At 28.6% G+C, this 21,425-nt stretch overlaps 2 protein-coding genes across 4 annotated transcripts; one reads left to right on the plus strand and one right to left on the minus strand.

The window, feature by feature from the left end:
- Positions 1–64: 64 nt before the first annotated feature.
- On the minus strand, positions 65–16,544 carry fbl (pantothenate kinase 3 fbl). Of its 3 annotated transcripts, none has more exons than XM_074141680.1 (11): positions 16,131–16,544; positions 10,667–10,763; positions 8,516–8,694; positions 6,548–6,721; positions 5,682–5,849; positions 4,804–4,880; positions 4,456–4,632; positions 3,769–3,904; positions 3,503–3,616; positions 2,827–2,936; positions 65–2,108 (listed from the first exon to the last, which is right to left on the minus strand). In XM_074141680.1, exons 2-10 carry the CDS (start codon positions 10,761–10,763, stop codon positions 2,886–2,888), a joined length of 1,173 nt encoding a protein of 390 aa, XP_073997781.1. In that variant the 5' UTR covers positions 16,131–16,544; the 3' UTR covers positions 65–2,108; positions 2,827–2,885. The 3 variants fall into 3 exon arrangements, with proteins under 3 accessions (XP_073997781.1, XP_073997783.1, XP_073997782.1); XM_074141682.1 differs by lacking the exon at positions 16,131–16,544 and adding an exon at positions 12,767–12,947; XM_074141681.1 differs by lacking the exon at positions 16,131–16,544 and adding an exon at positions 11,180–11,410.
- Positions 16,545–16,620: 76 nt separating this feature from the next.
- Positions 16,621–21,038, plus strand: LOC141461041 (charged multivesicular body protein 7). The gene is made up of 7 exons (XM_074141679.1): positions 16,621–17,048; positions 17,425–17,605; positions 17,701–18,054; positions 18,743–18,862; positions 19,241–19,345; positions 20,140–20,254; positions 20,339–21,038. The coding sequence occupies exons 1-7, from the start codon at positions 16,777–16,779 to the stop codon at positions 20,437–20,439; spliced, it is 1,248 nt and encodes a 415-aa protein (XP_073997780.1). The 5' UTR covers positions 16,621–16,776; the 3' UTR covers positions 20,440–21,038.
- The last annotated feature ends 387 nt before the right edge of the window (positions 21,039–21,425 follow it).

The following is a 21,425-nucleotide window of genomic DNA, read 5'->3' on the forward strand; positions in this document are numbered from 1 at the left end:
GTATCAGTACGGAGTATTTATTCATCTGAAGAATAAAAAAGTGTTTGGATGCCCTCCTTGAGTAGATAAAACGCCCACTTTGATAAAAAGAAGACGAAGAATTCAGATTAGTAGACATAACCAAAAATAAAGCCACTCAAAAATATCAAATTGAAAATTGTAGAATCAAATAGGTGTTTTGCAGCCCTGCTTCCCAAATATACGTGAAAAATATTTTTTAAGAGTGTCATCATTTTCAAATGGATCAGTGGTGGCAAATAAAAAAACCCTTAAAATTTTTTTGATATTTGCTTAGGAAATAAGTTTAATTCTTGGAGAGGAAAGTTTTCGTGACAACTTTTGGATCAGCAAGGCGTACATATGATTCAAAAGAGAGAAATCAGTTCTAGTGTTGTTCATTCTATTTTCATGAAACAGAAAGAAAAAAAGCCAGAAGGATAGGGTACTAGTATAGCCTAGGTAGTAAAAGTCAAAGTAAATCTTGGATTCAAGATTTAGAAAATGATTTGTAATGGATTTGGATTATACACAGAGAAGACTGAGCAAGCAAGACAACATTTGAGGAAGCCACGATGCTCTTTGCATTAAAGTGCCGTTAAAAGAAAGTTTGAATCGCATATAAGTAATGTCATCTAGAATTATCTCTGAGGTTTTGTGACGGGTAGCCCAGTTTCAGCGTAACACCTCACTGGTCGCGATATTATTTTTGTAGCTGTTATAGCGAGGGCTATTTCAGATCAACCAATAATACATTGCTGAAAATAAAGCTTTAAGTTTAAATAATTTGTTTTAGAATCCTTAAAATACTCAATAATCTACATACCGATGATTCAGACATTTAAAAATCCACATAACTTAAGGATTCACTAATTACAAACACTTACATCCAAAAGAAAGACATAGATTTTCATCTTTAAGAGAGTAAAAGGCGACAGGATTCTTAGATAGGAATTCCTTGTTATTGTACATCTTAAACAAAAATAATTAGTTATTATTTCAATAAATCAAATCCAATTTATATGTTCTACTTGTTACTGTCCATTTTCCGAAAAAAAGTGCTACACCTTGTTAAATTTTGGCATTTCGTTGTCTTTTCTTTATGTAAAGAAAGAAGAAAATTCTAAATACATGAATTAAGATTAAAAATATTATATATTTAAATAAATAATAACTAATATGTTTACGCTAAAATTAAAAGTATCACAGCTGCTTATCTAAATGATCAACCATTTTTTTATTATATACTTTTCACTTAATGTTCCTTTAATTAAATTAAAATATATTTATATATTTTCCTATTTTTGCAGATAAATTATCACCTTAAACTAAATAATCTTTTAAACGACAAAAATTTTAATATAATTTTATATATTTTGGGCAAGATTACTTTTAAAAATCTTTAAAAGCAATGTAGGTCATGGTTTTGTGCTTTTTATATACTTATGTTTTTTCTTGAACAAATTATTTTATGCTTTCTTTTCATGCGGCAAATAAATTAAATTAAGTATTGGAATTAAATAGTAAAATTCTTATAAAAATAAGCACAAGTTGGGAGGAAAATATTTTAATAGGCATTTGCTGTTTATCTACACCACTATCAATTTTACTTCCTAAACAATTTGACTGATTAGTTTGTATTTCGTTCATATAATCTTAAAGAAAAATAAATACTGAATAAAATTATAGTTAATAAAAATCAATTGATTGGAATGATTAAAACTAAAAACATTTTGTTTACAAAAAATAAAAACGAAGCAGTGTCCAATAAAAAATATAAATATATAAATAAGATGGAAGACTGCGAATTATTAAAAAAATAATAATAATAATTTATTAGTTAAAAAATGAGTATATGAACTATTCCTCTATTTTGTTGCAATATTTGGGCTGAATAAATTGGAATATTTCTTATAATATATTTCAGCTTACCTACTTTTCTGTTTATTGTTAAAATATTAACTTGAATAAGTTTTGCTTTATCTATAATACATAATAGATTTTTCTCTTCTTCTTTTTTATTTTACGTCAAAAATCAGTAGGGCACTGAAGACTGCAAATACGATTAAGTTCGCACTATTGTTGGCAGTGTGTACTGTAATTAAAGAAACCTAAAAAATAAAAAAATAAATAAAAAAAAGAGTGATTGTTTTAGTTATTTAGAATGAAGTAGTTTTTTTATAATATTAGAAGCAAAAGTACAGCTCATAAACCATTTGCATTGGGTTTTGATTGCTTGGTTTAGTAATTAATGTTTGGAAAAAGAGATGGAAATAATTGGAGGTCTAGAGACAAAGAACTATGTGGCACCTAGATTTGTGGAGATCAGCAACCTCTCCACCAGCGAAACTAAAAATAAAAACCAACCGGAAATATAGAGCACAACCACTTCAAAGAAAATGTAATAAGAATTTTGCACTCCCCAATCAAGGTTTTATTTTTTTCCTAACTACGTGGTAACGTTGTCCTTTCATTTAGTTATCTACACTCTTTAGCCTTTAAAAACCTAGAAGCACGTAATATCGTAAAGTACGAGCAACAGGACAGACTTGGATGAAGTATTTAGAATGAAATCATAAAACAATAGAGTATTAAAATAAAAATAAAAATGTATAAATCATTCATCAAAACTAGCAATTTACACGTTTCTTTAAAATTATTCATATATTAGAAAAAAAGATATATGAACACAGTAAAAAATGAAAAATATTGGTCAAAATTTCAAACTATAATTTTAAAAGTAGAATTTAATTTAATAAATACGGAAAAGTTGTTTAAAACTGAAAAAAGCCTAAACTAATTCAACACATAATAAAATTTGAGATATACCTGCACCCATGTAACTAAAAAAAAAAGAAGTTCCTCTAGGCTGTAATAAGTTGTAAACTTCAGCTGAATTCGTTGAAAGCTAGGAGACAACCTACTGCACCAAAATATCCCTGTAACAAAAGGGTAAAGAAAAAAATAATTATTAAGAGAATAAAGTAGAAGTTTCAGATGCGTGGAATTGTAGTTAAGTCGCAATAACGTTAAAGAATTTGTCAAAATTGAACGAGAATTGTAAAAAACATTTTTACCAATTTCAGTCCTTATTTATTAATTTATTTATTTTGCCAAACTTTTGGCCTATGACTAGGTCATTTTCAAAGCAATTTTATTACTTATAAACAATTATAATTTTGTTCTTAAATGTACCTAAACATTCAGGACTGAACACATACCAACATTTGACATTAAAAAGTAAAATTAATTATACAATAATTGTTATTGAATAACATATATTATAATTTATAATAAATATAAGCCGTGAAGATGCCGTTAGTCGACACGAAACAAATTTTTTGTCAGGGGAATTCAAAAATGAAGGATGAAGGAGAACGAGAAGCACAAGGTTCAGGAATCTCGCAACACAAGATTCCCAATAATAATAAAGTGTGGCGGTAGGTTAAAGAGCTACATTTTTAAAAAATTATTAATGCTAAGATAAAAATAAATAAAAACTTACTTCATGTTCTAAGAAAAGTGCTTTAAGCGTTCCTTTAGACCAATAATCCATAGCGTATGCAAGTAATTTCATTGAAATAGGATTAATCCTTAAAAAGTTACCAACAAATACAACCTGAAAATAGAACAATGGAATTTCATTAAATGGTGTTAACTTATATTTTTTCACATGGGAATGTTATTTAAGTTTAAAAGAATGAAGTTTTTATTTTGTACAATAATGAATAAGCAAAATAAATAACTAACTAATAATAATAAAATTATTACCTTGCTTATTTTTTCATTTAGTGCACACATTCTAGCTATGGAACCAATGTTATTGGTTATAGTTACAAGTGTAGCTCGGGCGAGATCTTCTTTTGTCACATTTTCTCGTTTCTCACTTGACATCATCTGGCCAAAACTGTAGTTGGGAAAAAGTAAGAGTTTAAAAAGTAAATTTAAAAATTTAAGTCGAAAGAATCGTAAGAGATAGTTGTGGAAATTTAATTGCATTAAGCAATGCAAATAAAAATATGACGAGTAGACTAGGTTTTGGGTGAGAGGAATTACGAGGACTTTCCTAAATTTCAGTTAGGAATACTAGATCTTTAAAGTATGAATGTTTGATTGGGTGTCTGTATTTACTTGGAAGTATGGGTTTGAATGTGTTAGGATGCGTGTTAAATCACATTCATCGATTCTATATGCATTTTTAACTATTTAATTTATAAATTCATACAAATCTAAATCTAATAAATTAAACTGTTCCAAGCTAAAAATGTATCTTCTTAAATATGCGTCAACTTCGATGAAAGTTTCTGAGTAAATAAATATACTACTTTTTTTTTTATCGCGAAGTTTAAATATCTTTTTATTAAACTTTATGATGACTGCATTAGATTTGAAGGAAACAAATAGAAACTACTTTGAGAGTAACTACTACTAAGAGTAATCTTAAAGTAGTCTATTTACCTGCTAGCGACTAGATCGCCCGGAAGTCCAAATCTATCGTAATCTCCTCCATAAATATCTTTAACAAGTTTATCAACTCTTGTATTGTCACCGTCGGCAGCAAGCTGTATTGCCTCTTCATAAGAGTTGCAGCCAGTCAAAAGACAACATAAACCAAGAAAAGTTCCTCCGCCCAAACTGTAAAAAAAGCAATTTATAATAACAAAAATATGTATAGTAGTTTGGTCTCAAATTACATCGAAGTTTGGATAGCTTAAAACCATTTAAAAAATTAAAAACTGTTTTTTTTTTTAATTACAAGACACTTTGCCTAAATTAATAAAAAATTTATTCAGTTTTTAAATTTACCTTGTACCAGATATTCTTTTGTAATTATTTGGTCCATATACAGCTAAGACACTCACACCTGATCCTATATTAACTATCTGAAAAATAATTAAATCACATATTAAACAATTTATGCATTTCTTGAAGTTCTGGGTGGACCAACAATAAATTTTCCTGTAAAAATTAAAAGTAACCCACTATCATCTAACTTACTATTCTTATACTTTGATGCGATAAGAAGTGATGCATTCGGGAATAATTTTTGATGAGAGTATTGCAGAATAGAGTCATTGAAATCTCCTTTTGGATTAAAACGTCTTTCACTTTACTTTGGAAGGGTTTTGGAGAAGTTTTCACGTTTTCTTTCAACAAAATCTACCTATTATAGTGGTACGAGTTAAATATTGAAATCAACTGTCTTTTTAGGACTAATTTTAAGATTAAAAAAACAAAACTTTAATTATGTAAATAAGGTAAATGTAATGTGAATGATTATAAAATTTTAGCAATTTTCTTCATAAGAACATCAGGAAGATTCATGAAAATTGATAAATTAACGTTAGATTTAACATAAATATAATTTTTAAATGAGATTATTACGCATCATAATAACTGTTACGAACAATATTACAATAAATTACAATATTTTAATTACATTAATTAAAAATCTAATCAGGATTTCAGTAATATTTGTGAAAGTCAATCAGGCGGTAATACTTCTTTAAATTTTAATATTTTGAAGGATAAAATAAAGATTTAGAATATCTGTTTGTTTATAAGTGAATAAATAAGTAAACAATGATTTTCTGTTATATTTGTGATTGAAAGGAAAATATGAAACTGCACTTTTATTTTGGAGCGCCTTACATTAAAAATATTATAAATAATAATAAACTCACAATAAAAGGATATGGTTCACTGAAGTCGTAATTCATTTTAACACACTTATCGTGTTCTGTCGGATTTGACCAGTAATAACATTCTCGTGGATTGTTCATTTCAATGAATAACATTCCCCTTATCAGTGAATCCAATTCGTCAAATTTTGCGAGTCTCATATTAACTTCCTGCAATAAAACGTAATTATAAAAATTCTGTAATCATCTTTGTTAAAGGAGGAGAGGGTTATACTCAGTCGTGGAGCCAGTAGTGGCAGCAGATGCCCCGGATCCGACACAGAAATTGCAGTCTTTAGAATTTCTTAACATATAGATTCCACAGTTCATTATTCTAAACCTGGGCATTTGAGGTAACAGTTAGCGAGATTCAAAAGATCTCTCGAGGTCACAGTGAACTATTTAATTATTATTATGTTATCATAAAAGATAAAAAACAATTAATCTGCTATCAAAAGGATATATGCTATCAATATGTTCACAAACTAAAGATAACGTTACAAAAAATTAACACTAATAAACAATTCTTATAAATTTTTATTTCCTCTACGCCTAGTATGAAGATGAAGGTGTCGAAATATTTGCCACATAAATAAACAGAGTTCTTAAGACCTAAACCCAACAAAACTGATTTCAAAACTTAATTTAAAATTATTGCATTCAGAGACCCTTGAGAGGGTTTTTAGCATATTTTTACGTCAAGATTTACCATTCAATACCTAGATTTTTATTTTCAAATGATTTTTATTTGATATTGATCACTGTCAATAATGACATCTATGAAGTGCAAAAAACTTGTGAAAATTATATTTTAGTAAAAAAAATATATATATATTTTTTCAAAAAAAGTTTTGGGCTGATTTACCTACACGTGCAAAAGCTTCTTCAAATTTGTAAGCGCCTCCTCCAGTAGCACAAACCGTCGTTATTAAAGATGCCATCCCTTGCCTTTTGGCCAGTGCCAGAAAATTCCCCACTTCACTGGTTGGAAATCGAATGAAATGCACTGATCCTATTCTTCCCCCTATTGGAACATCATCCATCTGTAACAATAAGTTACTGTACGTAAATAAACAATTTAGGGCAATCTAAAATTGCAGGTAGCAATAAAATTACAATAAAGATTTGTTGTAAGATAGAGGATTTCGTGCTGTTTGGAGCGTAGGGAACTTCAACAAACCATTAAAGCTACAACTGTTCGTCACTATCTCAATGGCATTTTAATATCTTAATTATCTCAATGGATTTAAACTCTCCGCAAAAACATCTCCTATTAACCTATTTTTTTGAGTTGAAAATTCAACTTGTATTCCTATTTACTTTATGTTTATAGATAGAACATTCAATAATTTTATTAAATACGCTTATCTGGTTACGTTAGAATACATTAACTCTAAGTATGATTGGATCTAAACTTGGAGAATGATAAATTTCTTAAATTTTCTGTTGTAATTGGATTATTATAGTCTGAAGGTTGATTCTGTTAAAATGTTTGTAGCTTTACTGAACAAAACGATACCTTTCAAACTAATGTGTCAGTCTTTAAAATTTCATCCCATCTCCAATCAACTCAATCATTGTATAGTCCAATGTACTCAACCTCAAGATCGAACTGGTCCATAAATATTGATAGAAACAGTGGATTTATTTGGAACTGATCACTGATTTTCCACAACACAGTACGGTTCTTTTTTTTGTGACAAATTCGGTATAAAATGTTCATATTTATGCAAAGATTCAAAGAGTAATCTCTAGAGACGATGTGAACATCTGAGGTTAAAGTCCTCGGAATTCTCCTTTAAAAGATTTTAAATATAGTTGACAAGTTAATCTCTGAAATTTATTATTTTAAATTGTTCAATCTATAAACTGCTAATCCTATTTTTCATATTTATTTTTATGTTAAATTTGATCAAATCACTGAGTGAGCCAATCACATTTATTTATTTTTTTACAAGTCGTAAAAAAAAATTATAAATTAGATAAGAATAATTTTTTTTGGCGCTGGTGTTTTTAGTTATCTTCTTCCGAAATGTTATAAACAGAGTTAGCAATCAAATCTTGATTATTAGTGCAACTGGATGAAAAAAATTGCGATTTATCAAAAAAGTTAGTTACAGATATCTTTCTTGTGTTTAATCATCAAAACAGCTTTTGATAAGTTAATAAAATTAAGAAATCAAAATTATTTCTAGAAATATTTTTATATTTTGTTAAGTGAAAAGTACTTTAGTAAATGTATATACATATATATATATATGTATATGTATATAAAACAGTAAAAGTTCAGTTTACATTCTACTTATCGTACTTGCATGACTGCTCAAAAGACAACCGCGACTATCTACTTCATTTTCTAAAATGATTTCAACAATTTTCAAAACTCCTTGAAAAAGAATTTCCACTTTTACATTTTAAAAGGAAGTATATTCAGAAGTTTCCTGGAGAAATATAATGGCAAACTAATCAATACAGAATCTAAACCTATCGTCCCCTGGCTGGAACATAAGTAAAATTTCAATTTTTGTACTGTGATTTTTGTCACGGCGGATATACATATATGTATACTAGCACACACACTTAAAAATTTGTAAAAATCACTTTTCAGAAGACCACAAAATGGATATTTTTCTGGTGAAATTTCAAAATCGAAAATCTACACGATTAAAATACCTCCTCTTAGAAGTGGAGTAATAGAAAGAACAGTATGTAATAAAAAAAAAAATGGCAAAAAAGAAGATAATTAATCTGAGGTAAAACTGATTAGAAAATATGAAAAGGAAATCAAATGCTATTTAAAATTCATTATTTTTAGTATATTTTTTATTTTGCCTTACCTGTAAATGCATATCTCTATGCCCTGTTTTTCCATAAGCTGAATTTTTTGTTAAATATCTTCTTATATTTTTCAATACTTCTACTTCTTCGTTTTCTTCATCCTGTGTAATATCTTTTGGTTCAAAATATACTAATTTTGTTAAAGTACCACCAATATCCATACCAAACCATGGCATACCTTAAAAGAAAAAGTAATTATGAAATTACAGGAATATTCACAATCTGAGATATTACAATTTAAAGAATAAAATTATAGCTGCAATAATTAAAGCTGCATTCGAAAAAAAAAAGTTGAATAAGTTGATTTGCTAAAATACAAAAGATGCAACATATTTCGGCTAAGAATAAGAAAAATTGCAAAATGTGCAACATTTACAGACCTCTCTCTCATTGCTCTGAATAAGATGTTAACGTACATTTCAAAAAATTGAATAAAATACAGTTTTTATTGTTCACTGTTTTTGGAATTTTTACTTCCTCTTAAAATGCGTCAGAGAAAGGATTGCCCTGCGTATTTTGATTTTCCAATTTCACTGAGAATATATGTTTTGGGTTCAGAAAATTGATTGTTGCTAAATCACTTATGTATGTGTGAGTATGTTATGTTTTAATTTTTATTTGGTTTAGATTCCTCCAGATAATACGACTATTAGATTTTGCCCAAAAATTTGGTACCAATTTTTGATTAAAGTGTAATTTTTTGTTACTTTTTTGAGATTTTCTTTTTATACTAATTATTGATCCAGTATAATGAGAGATTCTAACACCCTATTCTATATGTAAAGTCTTACCACTTCCAGCATTTTATTAAAGTAAACATGTATAATACTAAAGGTTAAAAAGTCCAAGGTTTCAAGATAATTTAATAATATAAACTGCGGTAAGAAAGGTCGTGTGAATGTTTGTAAGAGATTTTGCTGAATTTTTGTCTTCAAAATGTTATAAATGACAAAAAAAAAACTTTTAGTTAAGAAGGCAAATTGATTGTCCGATTTTGCCCAAAACCTTTATCTCAGTTTTTCTGGTAACAAGCTAAAACTATCAAATTTAAACACTGCGATTTTTTTTTAATTAATCTAATTCAGAGTCTTCCTCCCTCAAGGCTAGTATTTCCAATAAAAAGGTAATTTTAGTAAAATTTTCAATACTTCCACTTGCTATCATCAGCAAAAGAAAGTAAAAAGGATAATGCTGGTTTTATTCACACTAACCTGATGTGAATCGTTGACAAGATAATATCCTTTTAATGCAAAATGAACTTTTCATCAATTTTTAAAAACTTGAGATTCAGAATTTAAAAAAACTTTTACTTTAAATGACGATAACTTGTGGATTTTTAGAAAACACGAAATTTCAACAAACATTTATATTAATAAATATTATAGATGGTAGTTAAGTCATAGAATACTCTCAAATTGTACTTTATGAAGAGAATTAAAAACTCCCCGTTGGATCTTAATCAAATTTCACAGAAAATGTTTGAAGCAAAACTGTTTAAAGTATTCTTAGTTTAAAATGTTCAACCCGACTGTTTTTCGTACAAACCAACCAAAGCATAAGAGGGGGAAAATTCGCACTTATTTCCTGAAGTGCTACTTTTTTGTAATATGGAATTTTGGCAATTCATTTAATATTCATAAATGTAGTTTTAGTGATAGGCCCATATATTACACTAGAATGGCATTTTAGAATAATTGCTGTCTCCCCCTCTTACTTAAGTGAACTTACAAACTTCTTTTTCTTTTCATTTTGCTTCTTATAAAAGTTGTAAAGATCTACGTGCAAGGAATGAATTAGTATCAAGCTTATAAAGGATCATTGGAACTGTTTTCAAGGAAATTAAAAAATAATATCAGCAAAGAGGTACTTCCAATTTAGATATTTTCTCTGTTACAAATCTCATGAGGGTTAAAAAAAAATTGTTTTTAGCGTGATTGACAGGGTTCACTTTGAAACCACACACCTTCATAAAAATCACTATTTTTTTTTTAATCATGGGATCTCAAAAAGTATTTCCTGTTTAAATTCAATACCTAAAATTTAATATGATGGAATTAATTTTTTTACAGAAATAATTTCCAAAACAGCCGGTTTGTAGTTTTTCCTAGATTTTTTCTTAAAATCAGTCAAAAAATTGTATTTTTACTTACAAGGATACTCTGAAGATTCGGACAATGTCCTGCCATTGGGTATACTGCCTGTGGCCATCCTCAGCTTATCACAAACTTTACAATTTCTGGGAGCCATCTGTAAAATCAAGAAACAAAATCACCACCCGTTTTTTAAAAAGTTATACACTAACACTCCGCACCGAACTGGAATCAAGTATTTTTTCTATAACATTTTTTTGACCTAGGTTTTTTTTCCTTTAAAAAAAGCACTTCATAAAAATCCTTATTCAAGGCTAACAACCACACTGAACGACTATGGCTAATAAAGAAACATAATCAACATGAACAACGATATAATGAAATATTTTAAGAAAAAACTTATCCAAATTAGTTATTAATTATTAACTCTAATCAATAACCAAAAATTTGTTAAAAGTTATTTATTAAAAAATTATGAGAATAGTTTATTATTACAATGTTAATTATAATGACAAAGCAAATTAAATAAATTAAAAAAAAAAAAGAAGAAATAATTTAAAAATGCAGCCGAACCTCTAATAAACGTTGATCCTTCGCTACTGTTCATTTAATTGATGTACATTCAATTAGAGATATGATAATGAATTTCCTCAAGGACTATTAAATTTTGCATACAATATTATCTGTGGTAAAAAATCGATTTATATCTCCTTTTTTAAAAAAATTAAATCATCGAATAAAATGTCTTCGATAAGTTCAAGACATAAAAAAAAATTTGCAATGGAATATAGGTAATGAAACTGGCCTTGTAAAATGATTTTTCTAATTCTCCCCACTTGTTCAATTTTAACTTTTTTTCAGTCATAAAACAAAACAAAAAATGTAGATTAAGAAACAGTGTAGTCGAAAACGAATCATACGATTGGCAATGACGCAATAATTGCTTTGGAATTAATAGAAGTTAAATATCGAAAATAAAAATGCATCAGAGTTACAATAAAAACTGAAAGTAACTATAAATCACGTGCTGCTAGTCCGTGAGCGAATATAATTTTCTAAAAACACTAATGAAAGTATAATTATATAATATTCAAACATTGATTCATTGTTCAAATAAATAACAATCTTTACTTTCTAAATTGTTGGTGATATAGATTTATTTTATTAAGATCAATACTATTTTGTTTAAATAAAACATATTTGTGGATAAATTGACTTCTCAAAATATCATTATTACTTAGTGCTTCTTCATCAGCTAGCAGATTTTTTTTTTCTTAGTTAATTAGGAACAGAAACAAAAAAAAATATCAAGTTTAATATTTATTTATTTATTAGTATGAAACAATAAATAGGATAGGGATGAAATATATCCACAAAACATGAAAATAAAATGTAATGAATAACACATATTGAAGTGAATATTGAACATGCGAAGAGTATTATTACCTGTCACTGATTACTTGCGTAATAAATACACTGTGGTTCACGGATTGTCGAGGACCGAAGCTGGAGTGTATGGTCCAAGGATTCTATGGCATAAGGTGCAAAGTTTACGAGTAACTTCCTTGGATTAAGGTAATCGAAGGTCTACCTTGACAATTACAAACGAAAGAAATCTAAGGCTTGACTCGGATTTCGAACGCTATAACACAAGCAGATTCTTTGGCTAGAGGGGACTCAAGTATATCTACTATTGGCCTATGATGCCGTCGTTCAAAGGATACCGAGACTTTTCAGATAACTGAATTTGGAGGAAGAGCAGTCAAGCTTGGTATCTGAAGAGGGTTTTTTTCTAGATCTATATAGGAGGTTGCAGTGAAATACACTCACAAATTATCCCCACAAAAGAACAGGAATTGGGCAATTTCTCTAGGCTCACATTTGGTAATAAGTCCAAAGTCCTCTAGATTCATGACACTCTTCTTCAAAAAGCCAATATGTTGTGAAATTCATAATTTTCCCATAAAATGTAACCCACACTTCTTTCCCCCTTAAAATACACATCCTTTTCTAAAATCTAAACGGTTGAAACAAATTCTTTAATAAAACTCTTTAGATTTAAAAACAAGCTTAAGTATCATTCACAGCAATAAGTGAAAATACAATTCTCTCTTACAATATAAATTTTAAATTGGTCAATAAAATAAAGTGTTTGCTTACTTTTATCTCTCTAAAGAGGTCTTGTCTACAAATATCGTTTACTCTTCTAAAAACTATTTTATTCAATACTGAAGACAGCAAAGAAAAAATAAAAATTCATAATGAATGAGAGGAACATCACAAACCTTCTTAAGTGCATTTCATTGAAACATCTTTTTTGCTTTCAACAAAACAGCGCAATTGGATTTTGTTTTTTTTTTAGGTGGACCATTTGTAGAAACCGGTTTAACAATTCACAAAAACATATTATTATAATCACATTCAAAGAATTCAAGAAAAAAAAATCAAAATATATAATTTTATTTGGGAATACCAGAATTAAAAACAGGAAGTTAAAAAAAAAAGAAATAACAATATCAATAAAATTTCCAAAGCAGCTTTCTTCCGTAAAATAAAGAAACTTAATTTAAGATTTATTAAGTTTAATACGTCACACTATTAAGATAATTGCTATATTCTTCTCAAAAGAGGAACACCTTGATTCAAATTGGAGAGCAAGGTTTCTCCAGTTAACGTCATTCATTTCAGCCAGGGACCCTATTTTTCTATTCCAATTTATATATACATGTGTATATAATTAAAAATGAATTAAATTATCAAGGAAGAGAAATATAGTCAAGCTACCTGCATTTTATTAATTTAGATGATCATTGACGTTAAATGAAATTCTTATTCACTGGAAAATGTCTTTAAAAAAAAAGGGCAATAAATGAATTTAAGTAGCAGTGGAATATGGAGTCAAACTTTTTTTTTGGCACATCAATTGCTGCGCTCATTAGGGTCTCTAAATTCAGTCGGTAAACATAAAATGGCAGTACGTGGAAAGCAACTAGTCTCGCGATAAAGATTAAAATAAATATAAAGATTAAAGAGTTGCTGTGTCACTTTGCAGGAAATGCTCGAAATGAAACCCGTATTTCTAATTAGGTTTTAATGAAAACGATGAGTCCAAAAATTTCCATTGGTTGGTTTTAAGAAATATTTGAAATGATCTGAAAAATCGTTGGTTTTTTAACGTTATGGCAGAATTTATATGACAAAGTATATACTATTCAAAGTAATATTAACCCAGATACACGTTGGTATGAGATGTTAAAGGGGAAAAGGCAATTAAAAATCTGTCAAGGTTCCAACCGTAAACCGCGCCTTTATAAAGCAAGGAGAGATTAAAGATTGATTTTGAAGTAGATTGCGACTTTAAATTTGCTCTTTAGTTGGAACAAATTCTGTAATAACAACCTCTTTGGGGGAAGTAGATTACCCACCATAAAAAGTCCTTAACACCATCACTTTCAACTTTTACATAAACTTCGGTGCCTGCCGAGATAATTGAAAGATGCAAATACTTTAGTTTAGCGTCCCCAGGGAAAAACTCTAGCTTATCACACACACCACACAAACTACTCACATTAACATTTTTAAAAAGAAGACTATTTGAACAAACAGACACTTAAGGAAGGAACAATAGATTTTTAAGAGGCCATGGATTTGGATTTAAGTCACTTCCATATTACCTACATTAAATCAAAATGTTGTATACAGCAATTTATAAAGGAGAAAATGAACTAGCCACTCCATCAGGAAAATTAGCATCCCTGCGACCATACTTGCTGCGGCCCGAACACAAAGCGCGTGCAGAGATAGTTATTGAGGACAACTAATAGTTTTAGCAGACCTGCGGACAAACTTTAGCTCATTATCACACATCATAGTGGGTATTACAATACTCCTCTGGATCGCGGTGAGTTAGTTAACCATTATAGAACCAAATGAAATACACATTACATTATACACCTGCAATACTTGAATCTATTTATAAACTAAGATACATTAATATTAAAGTTGAAACAATCTTTTAGATCGCGGTAGTTTTGACTTAACAGCCTCTCTGAACAAATATAACCTAACCTACAACATAAAAACTCAGCAGACCATATAGTTATGCCATACATGTACAAGAAGTAGGAAAACATCATTAAGAGGCAATGATACGTAAGCGAAAGAAAGAAAATGCTAGAAATTTTACACAAGTATTTACAAGCACCCTTACGAGGACGCTATCTTCTCCAACAACAGTAATGAACTTCAATGTGGAACGCTTTACTTACAAAGTAGGTTCAATAAATAGTAAGTATTTATAGCAAGTAAGATGTGAAGAACTTAGAAGGCACTACTTAAAGACATAAATAAATGTCGCTTGGCTAGCTAATAAAAACCGATGATAAAACAAAAACAAAAAAAAAAGTCAATGGAAAAATCTGCTTCTTACAAAGAGGTAACAAAAAAAATATTGCTGAAAGAAATAAAAAAAAATTTATTTATAAAATGGAAAAAAAGAAAATTGTAAAAATAATGTGGATCCAAATTAGCAAAACTTCCTATAAGTTCACAGTAAATATTGCAGCTATTGATTTATGAGCAAAAATTATCGATTTGATAATTTTAGACATGAGAATGATAATTTAAAATATTAATTTGTCAATAATTTGCATTGTTAAATGCAAATATAGCCAAAAAAAAAAAGTTAATACCGCAGCAGATGAGAAAAATTAGAAATTTAAGAATGACATTAGTCACAAAGAAAACAAAAATACATTATTATGTTAATTATAATGAATAATTTCCATAGATAAGTTTCTATAGCATAAATTTAAAATTTTCATAATAGATTAGGTAAGGTCAACACTTATGAAAATATGTATGTATAAAAATGACAGTGGCTAAAAAGCTTCTTTTTTTTTTTTTATAAAAGTAAGATTTCTTTTACACTATTGTTATCGATTATTTTTAAAAAATGCATTGAATTTAATCTATTTTACAGAAGTAATAATGTTACAAGGTAAAATTATTTACTATCCAAAACAAAAACTTTGCCAAAAAATAGAATAATAGATTTTTAATTATCAAGTTTTATTTAACCAAATTCAAAATGATTTTTAAATAGGCGATAAAAAGTTTCAAAGTAAATAACCAGAGACCAAATTAAGATAATTGGCCAAAAATAAACAAATTGAGATAATATAATTGCGAAATTTAACAACCAAATTGCAACAATCAATTGGATAAGCATGCCAAAAGTACTTGAGCAATTATTTAAATTGCGCGCCATTGTAAAGAATCTACATTTAAATTTTTGCTTGGGATTTTGCAACAAATGGACGAATAAAAAAAAAACATTGACAATACATCACAGACTACGCAAGAAAATGCAGAGTCCTCATTCAGACACAATAATTCATTGGTAGGGGAAACTAGTAGATGAATGAAAGAGATTTTACAAACCTCATAATGAGATATGTAAAACCACAACTGCTAAAGAGTTAAAACATTTCAACTTAAATATCAATAAAAAAACAATACTTACAAGTATACAACGATTCTGAAGACATTATGTACCTTGTTTACTTTTTTGAATATTAAATTAAAACTAATCACAAAAATAAGAAACGAGGTTAATGTAAACGAGGTCGGATTAATAGTTACTATAAAAAGGATGGAAATATTTTTCTTCTCTTGGCCTTCAGTAAAACAAAGTAAAGAGATAACGGATTGTCAGTCTGACTTGTAGTAAAGTTAACTAAAGTTTATATTCAAGAATAACCAAAATCATCTTTTAATAATAAACTGTATTTCTAAATGGAAGGCTGCTTGGAATAAATTTGGAGTCAAATTTGAATTAAATCAGTAGTCAGTGAAAGGAGTATACGTGCCCGGCTAACGAGCCGTTTCAGGCCAGATATCTTACGTTCAAAAATCACTAAGAACAACTCAGCACCATTTTCCATACGTCAGCTGATTTAGAAGCTTGCAATATCACGTGACCCACATTATGAAAAATATTTCAGTAAATTTAACCGTGTATACAGTTGTAGCCTCTGCGTTACTGTTTCCCAACTCGTTTAAAGTCATGTAATATTTTTTAAATTTAAATTTAGTTACTTTTCGAAGCCATGTAGATTTCTTTATAGTTCTGTTAATTATTTTAATATAAACATTTTTAAAGCAACAGAATGAATGAAAATCAAATATCATCTCCTGTCAAGGAAATGCCAGATTGTTGGGAAGACGATAAACGTATGAATGTGCTCTTTTCTCCTTTTCGTAAACGAGAACTAAATCCAGTTGATTATGATTCAAAAATGAAATTTTGGAACAATATTATTGAAAAATGGTGTGTTGAAAACAATCATTGTGTTCTTACGTTAACAACTTTACGAACTGCATTCAAACGCAAAGGAAGGACACCTTCTTGCCTAACGACTGTCGTAGAAGAACTTCTTAGGTTTGTAATGATAAAATATGATTTTAAAAGAAATGGCAGTTTTTGCTTATTTTAAAGGCTTAGATGATTTTTGGTTTACCTATAGAAGCAGTTTTACTTTACTAGGAAACGAAAAAAATATTATTTCAGAAGAATCTAATTTTGTCTAGTAGTCTTACGCTTTATTACAGAATTTCTAAATTTATTTCAAAAAGACCATAAATATTTCTTTTCTCCTGAATTTAAATTAAAATGTTTGAGATCTAAAAAATAAAATGAATTTATTATAAGCTGCACTAAATGTTGCTTTTAATAACCGGTTTGTTAAACAAAACATTTTCTGAATAATTCTTAGTTTTTTAAGTGACTTGAATATTTAAATTGCATATTCATTTAGGGCTGGAGATTTGAAAAATAAAAATGATTTTCTGAGTATGACTATGTCCCAAACATCTTGGACAGGTTGGGCAATGAATTCTGTTAAATCTCCTTTGATATGGTCTTTATCTAAATTGAAAGAGGTTCTTACCGAAATTGATGTAAATGAAATTCAATACATTTATATAGGATATCTTAAGGTAATATATTTTTTCTTTTTTTTTAATCTACTTACGTAAACGAATAAAAAAATTATACAATTTTTCATAGCAAGAACAGGGTTTTTTTTTTTTAGAGCAAAGAGAAAAGCATTTTATCAAAAGCGGAACAACAGCCGGAAAAGACTCTTTATACACTTGAAGAAATGCGAAAACTTGCTGAACCACTGTGCTCAACAGAAACAGCTGAATTACTTCTACATTGGTTAAAATTAGAGGGTAAAGCGTGTTCAATGAGATGTGATGATCAAGAATTAATTAAATTGACCAGTGGTTCTAGTTCTTTACAGATAACTGATAGAGATATTGCCCAGTTTAAGTTAACACAGAGCAAGGATGCTTTAATGAAGGCTATTGAAGTACTAGAAGAAGAAAAACAAAAAGCGTTATATGATGCAAAAGAACATCTTGCAAAAGGTTTGAGGATGGCGGTGAGTTCTGTTCTTGTGAAGTGAATTATATTGTTTTGTTACTTTATCATGTATACTTTAAAATAAAACTTAATGTAGCATGGAAAGTCTCCAATCTAATCTTCAAAATTGCTCAGTTGAAGTAATTCTTTAATTTCTTAACTACTTAATATACGAGAATAAATTGTGCCCCGGAGGGAACTGGACTGTAGAGTCTGTTGCTATTACATCTCTAATTTTGATCATTTTTAAACAACGTCAACAGTGGTGAACAACATTCATTGTCAAATCACTTATAATGTGTAAGACTATATTGGCGAAATATTGCTCCGTTTCGTTGAAAAGTTTTGACAAGAAGCATGCTTCAATAAAACAATACTGGGATCTTAATGAAATGGTATTATTATCTGAACAATTTGATGAATTTGTTAGCATAGTTTCTTCAGAGCTTTATAAATAGAGTTTGAAGTGAAAAATGGAGTTGTTCCAGTAACCCATTGGAGAGATGAATTGTTAGGGTAAAAAGAAAAAGATGCAGATGATGTAAAATAAAAATTAAAAGTTATTTCTCAAAGGTTTTTCTTTTGTCATTTCATTTTATTTAGTTTTGCAATACATATTCCACTTATCCAAAACACCAAATCAGATTGATGATAAGATTTAAAACATTTATATTTTTATAAATTTATATATATTAACTATTTTACAGGCCAAAAGTAGTCTGCGTAAAAAGAAGGCTCTTGAAGAATGTATTACCAAAAGAATATCGACACTCGATAATTTAGATCTGTTATTTACCAGAATTAGAGATGCCCAGTCGGATGCTGAAGTAAGTATAAGAAACAGTATTAAAAGTGTTACTTCATGCTCCAAAGTCTATTTAGAACGCTTGAGCTTCTTGATCTATCTGCCTTCTTTGATTTTTTTTAAAATAGAGAATCATGAAATCAATGTAAGTTTTCTAAGGAGCAATTCAATTACTCGCAACGTGATTTGGTAAGGAAGTGTAAGTTCGCAACATTACGTTAGGTAATTTTTTTGACGGCTACAAAAAAACTATAACATGAGGATAATAGTGATAAGCATAAGATAAGAGATAAGTAAGTCTCTTTGGCACACTTCAGATTTTTTTTTCTTAGCACATTTAAGAGAATCGCATCAAAAGTATTTTAAAGTGGTCAAAAGTGTATAAGTAAAATTGTTCTAGGTGTACGATTCATATAAAATTGGAGTGTCAGCATTGAAGGCAACTTTTAAACAAGCAGGACTGTCGGAGGATAATGTCGTTAGTACCATAACCGAAGTTGAAGAGGTGTGTTTCCGTTTTTATTTTACTGCGCCGAGGCAAACATGCTAAAAATTTGTCATTCATTTAGTAGTTTATTAGTGTTAGCTTAATCTACATTATACTTAATTTAGTATACTTATATATAAGTATATATTATACTTAGTTTTCAATTTTGTGTTTATGGTAATGGGGTAGTAGGTTGAATTAATCCAATGTAGTTTCACATACATTATCTATCTCTGCAGCGAACTGTTAGTATTGTCAGTTTGAGAGTAATGTACTGTCTCCTATACATTATTTATTGTCTGTTCTACAAAGACAAGAAATGGTGTAAAACTAAGTAAATACTTGTAAATTTAAGGAAGAGGTTTAAAATATTATATAAAATTTTAATGTTTCTTTTAGCTAAACGAAAATTAGTAACCTCTGTTGTATCAGTCACAGCAGTAAAAATGTAGGATATGATATTCGAGTATTAATTTAGCTGCTTTAAACCATTATTTTATCGCTACGATTCTGTATTTGATGGAAATCATTTATGGGAATCGTGATTTTGAAGAGTAATCATCACAACAGAACAAGTAATTTTTCTAGGAAAAAACGGAGGAGCTGAAAAGTCTTTGCTATAATTTGGTCACTTTACATTTTTAAGCCCCCATTCGACTTCTGGTCGGCCCTTGAAAGCCATCAATCAAGTTAAAATAATTTTGATTTTTAAATAAAAGGGCCTCACTAATTCCCGCAGAATTAAATTATTTTAAGTTTTTAAAAATATTGTGATATCTTGGAAACCAGTTTTAGTCCATTTACATTTATAGGTGAGCGAAATGCAAGATGAAATCCAAAATATGTTAGCTCAACAATTGCAACTCCACACTGAAAGTGAACTTGAGGAAGAACTGTCTACGATTTTGTCATCTTTCAAACCAGAAGGTGAAATATATTCAATAGTAATATTATATATATTATATCTGAATAAAAATTTACTTTCAATATGTATATATTTTATTCATTTAGATGAATTAAACTTACCAGAAGTGCCATCAATGGATTTGCTAGAACGAAAACAAAATGAGGACAAGAAATCAGACCCAGTAAAATTTGCTTTAGCTGAATGATCTGTGCGCTAATCTTTAGCTTTCCATTTGAACTTTGCGTGAACTAACTAGCGAATTAATGTTTTAAATGGTTTGCGAGCGAGAGCCGTATTGTATTTTTATTAATAACTAAATCCATAATTATATTTAATTTTTCCCAATGATTTTATTATATTTACCCCCAAACTTTTAATAAATTATATTCTCTATTTTTGTTTTATCTGTGTTTACCTTTTTTTAACAAAAAAAAAAAAAAAGTGGGATTGAAATTAAATAAGCAGCACTTATGATTATGTTAAAATGATCAATGCCTTTCTCTACATCATTTCATCATTTTTAGTTTCTAATGAAAATTGTGTAAATAACTTTCGATACATACTCTGAATGTAAAGCAATCATAACTGAAAATATGTAGATCAAGAGGAGCAAGTTAGGTAATTTTGTTTTAGTACTTACATTATTTTAAAATAACAGCAGCCTATCAATTGAAGAATCGTAATAAATTAGAAAACCACATTAATGTTTTTAAAAATAAACTACTTGCTCAAACTGTTTATAACACTTTACAAAGCCTGTTTATATATTCTGTAATTATCTGCAAATAATATATTTTAAAATTTTGAAGTACTTTTTATTAAAAAAAAATCCTAAAATAAATCAAATGAATACAGATATTTTACAATTCCTCTATCCTGATTTTGAACATTTTTTTTAACTGAATTATTTCTTTCTTAGCACTTTGATGACCTATTCAAACAGACGAAGTTTGTAACAATTTCTATTGAAATAAGTATAATAAAAGTGTGTATCCGGCAATTTTGTAGCGCAGACCGAGAAATAAAAAAAAATATTAAAACAAAAATCTAGTTCTTTATTCTTAATATTCCCGTTTACTGAAAAAGAACTATTTGAATCGTACCCCCTCCCACAAATTAATAACTTGGTGTCTATAAATGAAAACCTGAAACCTGTTAGAAAAAACAAAAAGCAAAAAAAATCATTAATAA

The sequence above is a fragment of the Rhodnius prolixus genome, unplaced genomic scaffold (genome assembly GCF_049639745.1).
Source record: "Rhodnius prolixus isolate KJV_2025 unplaced genomic scaffold, Rpr scaffold_6, whole genome shotgun sequence".
Classification (NCBI taxonomy): domain Eukaryota; kingdom Metazoa; phylum Arthropoda; class Insecta; order Hemiptera; family Reduviidae; genus Rhodnius; species Rhodnius prolixus.

Bases quoted from the DNA above. Each gene is read 5' to 3' on its own strand.
- LOC141461041 (XM_074141679.1), top strand. From the start codon at position 16,777: ATGAATGAAAATCAAATATCATCTCCTGTCAAGGAAATGCCAGATTGT. The intron at 17,049-17,424 runs GTTTGTAATGAT...ATATTCATTTAG, and splicing joins GTCGTAGAAGAACTTCTTAG to GGCTGGAGATTTGAAAAATA. The intron at 19,346-20,139 runs GTGTGTTTCCGT...TTACATTTATAG, and splicing joins CCATAACCGAAGTTGAAGAG to GTGAGCGAAATGCAAGATGA.
- fbl (XM_074141680.1), bottom strand. From the start codon at position 10,763: ATGGCTCCCAGAAATTGTAAAGTTTGTGATAAGCTGAGGATGGCCACA. The intron at 8,695-10,666 runs GTAAGTAAAAAT...TTTTCTTTTAAG, and splicing joins CGAATCTTCAGAGTATCCTT to GTATGCCATGGTTTGGTATG. The intron at 6,722-8,515 runs GTAAGGCAAAAT...TTATTGTTACAG, and splicing joins ATAGAGATATGCATTTACAG to ATGGATGATGTTCCAATAGG.